A 10,704-nucleotide genomic window follows, 5' to 3' on the forward strand; every position below is an offset into this window, starting at 1 on the left:
CGGGCCATATACTATCCATGTCTATGGACCCTCGGCGGGCCGGATTAAATACTTTCGCGGGCCGGAGTTGGCCCGCGGGCCGTACTTTGCCCATCACTGGTTTAGACTTTACCCTCCAACTTAAAAAAAATCAAACATGCGACGATAGGTAAAGTTTGTTGTATAACCAATTTTACAATACTTTATATCCAGTTTTTTCAACGGAGAAGTAGCTATGGATTACTGGCTACTAGCCCAAAATTCAATTCCATAAGGCCAGAATAGTTCAGAGCTATGTGCAGGGTATTTGTTCACTTCAGTCAGACTCTTAAAGTGTTAATGCTTTTTACTCTTTCTTATCGTTAATATTCACAAGTGGCTATTTTAGAATTTGTTATCATGATGGTTATGGAGTAATATATGCTAGATAACTTTCGAAATTAGTCTTTTTTATGTATGTTTAAAAAAATTATACTCATATAGATAATTTTGCACTTCCATCAAAGATCTGAGAATATATGATTTACTTTATTTTTAGGCAATTGATTGAACAATAAGAACGGGATTATCGATCAATATGCCATCGGGAGCACGAAAGAGAAAAGGTGCTTCTTTGTAAGTTCATGTAGGTAATTCCTTTGAAACTATTGTTTTAAAACCGGTAGGAGTGTTGCAGTATAAGGGTACTATTAGGTTCCTACTTTATATATTAATTTCTGTAATGATGTACAGAGAAACAAGCGAAATGTTATAGCTGTCAAACAGAACATATTTTTTTCTTATATGGCCATCTCAATTGGAAGTCAAGAATTTTAATTTCGTTTTCGGCAGATGCCAAATTCACCAGGTTGATAAAGGTGCAACAGATTGACATATTTAGTCATGGGCGAAGGTGCAGAATAGAGATAACTGACCAAGGTTCTTTTTACTTTAGCGTAGTAAAAATGATTATTTAATTCGAATAACACTAAAAAATTGCAATTTTTAACTTCTCGTTTTCTTAAGACTTTTCAATTTCCAACAAATTGCAATTCATACGTTTTGTCAGATTTCCTTCTCACCCAAAGCCATCCAACTTACTTTCTCTCAAAAGTAAAATAATTATCAACCTATTAACTCCCAATAAATGTCAACTTCACCTCTATAGTAGGAACCTATCCCAAAAATTAGCTCGCAAAACGTGGCCTCTATCAACCCTGACAATCCTTTTCTGCTCAATATTTCTAAATTGATGAGATCTCACTCAAGCCATTTTTGTAAAGCATGAAGGCAACAATAGTTGCAAAAGGTACCAGGTTAATAAATTCTTCTAAATATATTCAAGGGTCTGCGAACTCAGGATGGGAATTGCTGTTACCTCAAGGTTCTCCAAGTTATCATGGTTGTGATGAAAAACGAGATGTGGCCGACAAAAATAATACGAGGTGAAACGTGTTGAGTTTCAAATAGATTTCTAAGCGGAGATAAAGGTAATAGCTTCACGCTGACATCGTACCATCCCTACAAAAGTTTCCAACTATCTGACAAAGCTGGCAAATAATAACTGTTACATGCTTGTGGATTATAGCACTTGGGTCTTCTAGGGAAAGATCGGGGCTGATTGCTGGTATAAGAAAGTTGCTAGAATATTTAAGCTTCAGCAGCTCGAAGTTAATCGAGCCAGCCACAGAAGGAAAAATGAGCCCTACGGTCTCAGGAACGTGTACCAAAGGAAAATGTATGACATGCACTCAGCATTTGCTCCTCGTTCGAAGAGATAAATGCATCAAAATAACCCAAGGGTATATCTTAAGAAAACAAATTTGAACTCGCAATAAGTCAAAGAAAAATAAATAAAATGTATTTTAATATTATACACTTAAGACGCTCTTACTTTTGTTAAGACTATACAAGAATATTTACACTATCCTTAACTTCACAAATTTTAACAATATCTCAAAAAGAATGGAAGCACGAAAAATCAGAGTATTCTATGAAAATTACATTGTTTCCCTAATTGACCATTCACAGATAATACATATTACTAAAAATTCGAACCCTGCAGACTAGATTGTCATTTCGGTAAAAAAAAAACAAAATAAATTATGATATATCTATAAAGGGAAATTATTTATATCCCGTACTACATTTCAGAAAACTATTATTCATTTAAGAAGAGAGGACGGCTAAAATTTCATCTAGAATGTTACGTTTTGGGCCAAAATTAGATTGGTTAGGAGAGGTCTGAATTTTTCATTGGATGGGACATTTCAATTCGCTGTTGGACGATTATAGTCAGTTCCAATAAGTCCTCGACAGATGAGCGAAAATTCTTTGATCCTATCAAGAACTTTGTGACGATTAGCTCGTTCCCTGCACAGAAAAAATAAATAAATAATAAAATTAAAAAAATACAATACTACATTTCTTCAAACTGTAAATTAAGGTTACAACAGGATAGGTTAATCTTAATAAGAGGGAACCTTCATATCTCTCCAGGAGCTAGGCGGGAGTATAGTTGAGTTGAAGAAGCTTAAAATCTAATTAACATAATCCAGATTGTAAACCTGCAAATTACACCGAAATGACGCATTTAACCTATACTGTCCCTACTTGGAATGCCCTAGAATTAAATTTCCAACAAAAATGGCCGTAATAAAAGTTACAGGTTTACGGGTGTTTAGTAAATACAAAATTTAAGAGATAAACCATTTCTTTAAAGTGGTACTTTCAGTTGTGGAATTTTCCTTAAACTCAATATATTAGCAACAATTAGACAGAACATACTTTTTAATTATTTATTATCCTACGGCGGATGCTATTAAGAAACGTGCACGACAAGCATTTGGATAACTTCAAATCAGGGTAAGCTTTTCCTAAACTTTAACCTAAGACCCAACTTCGTGTTTAATTGGAATTATTGATAAAAATTTCTCTGTTCGTGTTAAACGTCGTTGAACACTAGTAGATCGAGTGGACTAGCTGAACAAAAACCGATGAACGTAAGGTGTGTGCAATGAATAACGCAGTGACCGTTTTTGAAAAATTCTCAAAAAAAAAGTAAAGAAATCTATAAAATCGATAAAATTGTGGGATTTTTATCACTAAGTTACCAAACAAAATATAAAATTTGAATTTCCGATGATTGTAATATTTTAGTTGAGAGTTCACATTTTAAGACCCTTTTCTAACCATTTGGGGGGGGGGGGGTTCAGGGTGCCCCAAAACTTGTAATTTCAGTAAAAACTATAAATCTAAAGTACATAAAATTGTTTGGAAATTAAGTTACCTGAGAATCATTTTGGTAAAATGAGCTTTTGATTCAGGCGTAGCTCTTTCTGTCGGAAAGTTCTCCTGCGCCAGGGTGCTGTTCAACCACCTGGCCAAGTTATCACAATATTTTTTATTTAACGCTAAGAGGATATCTGAGAATATATCAAGTCCGGAACGAGGTGTTTCACCGCCTATACAGGAAATAAAAAAAAATAAGCGGTTAGTTCTTAAATAAATTTAGACAAAACAAAACGAAACATTGATTCTCACCTATACACCTAAGCACTGTATGCACCAAATGTTCACCATTTTGTTGCACTGCAGCCAGTAACATGGGATGGTCTCTGCTCTGAGATATACAACTGCATAGAAATGTGCCAGCAGCTCTAATTGTTCCACTCTCGGGTAAAAGTAAAGATACCGTGGCTGAAAGAAAACAATTATGAAGATGAGTTAACATTAAAGTAATAAACAAAATCAGGAATGGCAATCTCGCATTCACTATAAACACAAAATTTTCTTCAAACTAAGACTTTGTACTAAATGCTATTCAGTTTTAAAGCAACTGTAGCCTTAATAGAATTGTGAAAATGCTACTAGCTCCATCCTAGAAGTTTCATTGGAACGAATTTTTATAAAAGGAATCTTAAAATTCTTGTGAGAACATTCACCCAACTTTCTCTAACCACTTTAGTAGTTTAGGTTAATTTAAAACATTTTAGGGCTCTTCGAGTTGCACTGCAGTAGGTGCGTGTTCCTAGCTATTCTCCCAGCTTTGAAGAATTCTCTCTTTAAAACCAATAGCGAAGACTCTGACACCAGCTATACTCCTGCTTCGGTCTGAAGAACTGTCTGTCCATATGTAGTAGCACAGTGACAAAGAATGATTTGCAATACAGAGACTTTTAAATGGTCATTGTCATCTAAGATTTTATATTATCCCACTAGCGGATAATATAAGGGTGTAGCCTTCCTTCGCTAAGTTTTAAAACTAAGCTTACGAGATAATAAAAAAATCAAAACTAACCTACTTACCAAATTTGAATAATTGAGCAGGATCCACAGCCAAGTGTATTAGAGAAGGAGATTTCTTCACAATATTATTTGTCAATTGGTAATAAGCTTGTACAACATCCGATGCTTCGGATGCTTTGTTATTCATTACCAATGTCATGGTGGTCACAGATATTGATCTTACTAATCCTATAATTATTTCACCACTTCCTGCATTTTTGCCAAACAACATGAATAGCTAAAGGAGAAAGGCAATAAACATTAATTCAAGAAATCATCATTGGCAAAAAAATCAACTCTGTAAGGATGAAACTTGTTATAAAAACCTGTTTTGTAAGATCTAATGCAGCAGTATTTGGTTGAGAAGTGTAGCATGCTAAGGTTATATTTACAATTGGTTCTAAAACTGATTCACTTCTTTCCATCAAACTCAAAACGGAACTCTTTAAACAACTGCACACTTCCTGTTTATAGAAACTATAAATTACACAATCTTACAAATAATTGTAGTCCAATAGTGTTAAAAAGAAGGTAAAGAATGACTGACCTGAACAATTGATGGATCATTTGAATGCTGATTTGTAACTTGATTTAAGACCGGAAGAATTCTTGTCAATGTAAGTAACGTTGGAGGATCGGCTTTCACATTTTCTCCTAAATATAAACTAGAACAAATAGTACCAAGCATGCGCAACCTGAGTAGTACAGCTGATTTCCCTTGAGTACTCAGCTAGAAAAAAAAGGACAAACTTTCATGTGAACTCCTTGAGAAAGAGAAGAGAAAGAGAACAAAATTACCACTGGAAGTATAAAGTAGACATTACAAATTACCGGCTCTGTCAGAAGTCGTTCAATGTCGCTAGTATAAGAATTAACTAAAGGTTCCAGTCGTGCTAACATTATACCATATGGCAATATCGACAGCAGTCGCCCAATGGAGTACATCAGTCGAAGACATTCTACCTGTTTCAGCCGACCTTTCGATAAGGCATCCTATAAATTTAATTTTTAGAAAATTGATTTAATCTATACGTTAAGGGTAAAGGAAAGGAGGGGGAAAAAATCCATTCAATAACTAAATTTGCAAAATACCTGACAAGAATTTAGCAGATCTTCTGCATAAGGTAAAATAGTGGTAGTACATTCTCTAGTAATGTCCTTTAAAGCCATGGTTGCAGAGGTAGATGTCTCTGGATTCTGTATAGAAGCGACCAAAGTTGGTATTAACTGACCAAGAACATCCCGCTGGGTGCTCCACCATTCTGCGTATGCTCCTATGGAAAATATGAAGTAGAGGATTACCATCAAACCACTTATTAAGGTTTCCTGAGACATTAGGTTTTACTTCGAACAAAACTTTTTTTTTAGAAGTAACTCACCAATAGCATGATTGATTGAATTGATAAGTCGTTTGTTGACAAGTCTAGGCGGCACTGAAACTAGCAACCTAGTCAATTTTGATGTAGTACTTTCCGCCGTGTCGATGCAAGTATCAAATTGACTTCCAGACGAAAGGTCTTCAGAACACGGCCAAGTAGTTTCAGCCAAAGAGATTACAATTTCTATCACAGCTTCAGCGTCTTGCCAGGTTTGTGCCGCTGACATAGTTTCAGTCAATAATTCAATCAAATAATCACGTGTCATATAGTAACAACATACCTGAGAGGGAAAAACAAAAAAAAAATCAAAATAATTGCTGTAATAGTTTCAGAGTTTAGAAAGTTATATTCCTGTTCTGCCACAGTAAATTTGTTAGTTGCGCTTTTTTCCTCATTACAAAAAAGATGTCTGAATTAGTAAGTATGAATTGGTTTTATTTGATTTCAATGACATAAACCAACTGCTCAGCGAGAACCTTTCTTTTAATTCGCGATCCTGAAATTTTTGAAAATGCCATTGAAGATGAGGCATCTATGGTTTGGAGAATACTAAGAGAATACTTTAGATTCTTTCAAATCAAAGCTTTTATCTAAATATATCATGGATGTTTCAATAAGATAACTTCGCATGGGCGAGGTAAAACGTGAAGTGGTTAGATTGAATGTTGCTAAGTTTATTAATGCTGTAAATTGGCATGTCTTTAACGAGAACTGCACTCAACCAACCAGTGGAAATTCTACATTATTCCATTGCTGATTCGCGAAGGAGAATTAAAAGTTATATTAAGGCTGGAATAGGATGCTATGAGCATTTTTTATAATCACTTATAGTTCCAAAGGCTATTTTCGTTCTTTTCCAAATAAAATTCATATAAATCTAGCGATTCTACCCCTTCTTTAACCCTTCGCATAGATGTTGTTGAATTACATTTTATTATTGTGAAGCAAGTGAATAAAGTAAGCAACAATATTTTTCTTACAAATTCCAAGTTTCACGAAAATTTAGTCACGTAAATTGTAGAAAGAGAAAGTCATGTAAGTTTTCACACAAGATTCTTTAAAAATATTTAAGCTATAATCTATACACGACAGCACTAGAATCATTTGATAACTTCTTCAAAAAATAATGGACTACTAACTATAGTATCGGTTATATCTTGTCTATAAATTCTTAGAAGTTCTGTCTCTGAGGCCGTCAACACCATCTCATCAGGTGGAAGTTTCGACTTTACTAATAGGATGGAACACAGCTGTTTGTAAGCAGGTACGACATAAGGACTTGCCTTCTGATACACTTCCTTGTCGGAACTTGTTAATTCATCCTTTTTACGAAAAAAAAAAAAACTAATAATGTTTGCAGATAATATTATATTAAGCATTTTTACAAATTAAGACCAATACTAAAATTTACCTGAAGTATATACCAGAAGCCAAAAGTAAGTTTTGAATGGCATTCATCTCTTGGATACTGGCCTTTAGTAGATATACATTGTAGCATGCAGTGGATCAGTGTTTCGGCCAGTGCAGAATGTTCCGTTCCAAGGGTGTTTATCAGAAGTTTTGTATGTGATTCACCAAAGGTTATCAGCAATTTATAAATATTCATCACAAAATCCTGTTTCAAGTAAATAAAATTGTTATTTTAAATCTGTAACAACCGTGTTGTAAGTAACAGGGATACTGAATGTTTTAAGTTTTATTAATTTGACCCTTATTTATTGATCATTAACTTATTTATGAAACGAAGTTATGTTTAGTCTCTAAATATCTATTAGACCTGCGAAGCTATTATGTATTGTGGTACTGGGTTCGATTCCCGGTCTTAGGCCTTGTATTTTATTTAATGGTTAATAAAAGAAATTTACAGTAAAGTATGCATGCTAGTCGCTTCCGTCCACGACACCTAATTGGTATTTAGACGTAGAGTCCGCCTGAAAAAATAGGCAATTACTTTACTTTGCTAAATACATATTTATTTTTGCTTTTTTAAAACAACCAGAAAACTCTTAGTTATGTTTTATTTTCTTGAATGGAAAACTTATTACTGATGATTCTAAGCACTGCGATAGAGTTGGTTATTTAATACTCGTATTTTATCATCAGGAGAATTCGAATGAAATGTTCAAACTTCCTAATATTGCCTTTATGTTTATTGCAGAAACCCCAGTAATATCCTCTAACTGGTTCCTTAAATGGATAAGAGGATTTTAATGATATTATCTGAATTTAAAAGCATATTTGAACAAATTCAAGCAGCGGAAACGTCACTCCTATCACAATTTTAACATTTAATAATAAGTAATATTCTACATAAAGAGCACTTTATTTGATCTTGATTAAAAGACATGCAGAATTGACTGGTAACGAAATGGCAGACTCTCCAGTTAAAGGAAACTGTACTCGAGCTCAACTAATTGTCATTAATTTCGCCTAAATTAAAAATCATAATCATATTAAATTATCCTTCTAATCCTAATAGGAAAAATTCACAAATCAACCACAAATAGCAACAAATATTCTATAGATCTTTTCAGTCATTTATATCCAAAAAAACTATGGTGGTTCATTCTTTTATGATTTTTTTAAAAAGCGGTACCTGATTCTCGGAATTAATAACAAGCTGCCTTAAAGGTAGGATCACATCTAAAACCTGGAGCAATGCCGTTGGATGGTGATGCGTATTCGGATGGGTAACGATTTGGGTTAATGCTTCCGTTTCAATTTCACATGCTCTGAAATAGAAATTATGAGAACTTTTCTAGAGTCTTATGCCCCTTATTTCAATGATAATATTAAATAATTAATATTTCTTACTCAGTTAGATCAGAAGACTGCACGTTGATAATTGAGACTAACTTTTGCGAAAGATGAATACACGATGGTAATGGATGCGCACCGAGTGCCAACCATGGTACAACGGCCTTTACAGCTTGTGCTCGTATTTCTTGGGTGACAGCGTTATCTGCGCACTCTAACAGGCTTTCGATCAAAGAAATCACTGCAAGAGAAAATCAAATAGAATTATCTAAATACATGTAAATTCAAACACAATTACCTGTTAAACACCATATCTTACAAACTTTATGAATAAAATTATCAATTAATTAATCATAACCAGAACTTAACATCTTACGAGAAATCCCGCTAAAAGGAAATAGGGCAAATTTTACAACTGCACCCCAAAATCGGAAAATAAATTTGTTAAAATATTCAAATGTTAGTAAATTAAATTCAACTATTGAAATGTATGTAATCAACCTCTGTAATAACCTGCAGTAACAGAATCTACCTAACCTTTGGGTGTTATTTGCTCTAATTCTCTTCGAACTGATTGCTCATGTGCCTGTCCAAGCGTCATAGTTTGGAACTGAAGAAAAAAATAAACATTTGGTAAAACTAGTGTTGAAGTGAGCATTATTCTAAACTTTTGCAAAAGTTTGTGATACTTGACTTACCTCTTCTGGTATTACAGTTAATACTTCTAGTAATATCCATATACTTCTTTCTTCTGGAATATTAGGTAAGTTTCCAGGTTGGAAAATGTTAAGCAAATCTTGTAATGAGTTCGTCCAAAACCTTGGAGTAGTTTGTATTACAAACGCTGAGAGCTAAAATATATACCAATATGTTTACTAAAATTGTGTTTTAAATAAAATAAAAGTATTTTAACGTTCAACTGAATAAGAAATACAAAGAAATATGTCTATATTTACCGCAATACAAAGCCTATTGAGAACAATTTTCGGACCCGCCGAATACTGTATGATTACTTCCAAAAGTTTAGACTTTAGATTTTCGTATTGTTCCTGAGGTACTTCGGACCATTGTTTCATCAATTTCATATGCAGAGTTGTAGCAGCAAAAAACTGAGCTTCGCACGTCTAAAATAATACGTAATTTAAAGTGTTCAACAGTGCTTAGATTTATTGACATTATTTCGAAAGGAATCAAAAGATTGTACGTAATTTAAGATAGAGCACTTTACCTTATAGTATAAAATAGACCGTCTTACTTACAATTAAGGTAGGTAACACTTTAAACTAAATTATGAAATACTCAAAAAATTTCTAATTCAATTAAAAGCTTACTCTGTTCGGTTGCAACAAATCCCAAACAAATGCCCAGGCGTTCGGAGAACACTGTACTGCCGTGAGCCATTGATGAGCTTCAGCTTGAAGAGTTGAATTTGTGTGATAGAACTGTGCGAGAGCTCTTTCAACATTTTCCAAAGTAATTTCCATTTTCAAGAATAGAAAAAGCGATCCGTACCTACAGTAAAGACTCTAGGAAACCAACACGAAATCATTTACATGTTTAAAACAATTACCGCATCGCGCATACCTTTCGTTACAGAACCAATATTACTGGTAGTTTCAAAACATTATCAGCTGACCAATTCCAGAAGCAATTGCGATTATTAAAATAATCGATTTATGAATTCAACAATTGGACGCATATGGTATCCAACGATCCTTGTACTTACCAAGACAAGGATACTTTTTGGGTTCGAACTGCAGTTTTGAAATATATTTAATTCTTCAATTGGCAGTAGAGGTAAAAATAAAAATAAATGTATAAATTACTATTTTGAAATTGAAATTGTAGTGATCAACTACACTTCTCAACCCTGATGAGGACCAATAAAAGAAAGAACGTTTGGATAGCAGTTTTAATAGCAAATTTTTCAAAACTAAAATGATAAGGTTGAACATCGTCTTATTAATAAATTATCTTCATTTATTGTAGTAATGTTATATCATTAGCCACTTTAGCTTTGATTTGGCTTTTCAACTAATCTAGACTTAAAATTCCTTAAATACTTTCTATTTGTTGCTAATATTCGCAAGTAATTTCTTCACGTAAATGATATGTATAAAGAAATATGGAAAAATTAGCTTTCTCAAATGACAAAACCGAACACTATACGAACATAACATCTCGTCTGCAAAGCACCTAAGGGATTTACTTTTGAGTTTGCTTACTCTTACGACGAATTTAGTGTTTCTTGCCACATCTCTCTTAAGAAGCGTTTTTAAGCTCATACTCATACAGTTTGGATATTCGTGCAATGAAGTGCCCA

General features: G+C 33.7%; 1 protein-coding gene across 1 annotated transcript; it reads right to left on the minus strand.

Moving 5' to 3' along the window:
* Positions 1–1,797: 1,797 nt before the first annotated feature.
* cdm (importin-13-like protein cdm) lies at positions 1,798–10,010 on the minus strand. Its single transcript, XM_074120487.1, has 17 exons — positions 9,713–10,010; positions 9,338–9,505; positions 9,080–9,232; positions 8,919–8,991; positions 8,439–8,622; positions 8,221–8,356; positions 7,036–7,239; positions 6,764–6,946; positions 5,625–5,904; positions 5,338–5,519; positions 5,077–5,238; positions 4,793–4,975; positions 4,572–4,709; positions 4,267–4,483; positions 3,502–3,657; positions 3,248–3,422; positions 1,798–2,331 (listed from the first exon to the last, which is right to left on the minus strand). The coding sequence occupies exons 1-17, from the start codon at positions 9,863–9,865 to the stop codon at positions 2,229–2,231; spliced, it is 2,850 nt and encodes a 949-aa protein (XP_073976588.1). The 5' UTR covers positions 9,866–10,010; the 3' UTR covers positions 1,798–2,228.
* Between the last annotated feature and the right edge of the window lie 694 nt (positions 10,011–10,704).

Source organism: Rhodnius prolixus, unplaced genomic scaffold (genome assembly GCF_049639745.1).
Source record: "Rhodnius prolixus isolate KJV_2025 unplaced genomic scaffold, Rpr scaffold_2, whole genome shotgun sequence".
NCBI lineage: Eukaryota > Metazoa > Arthropoda > Insecta > Hemiptera > Reduviidae > Rhodnius > Rhodnius prolixus.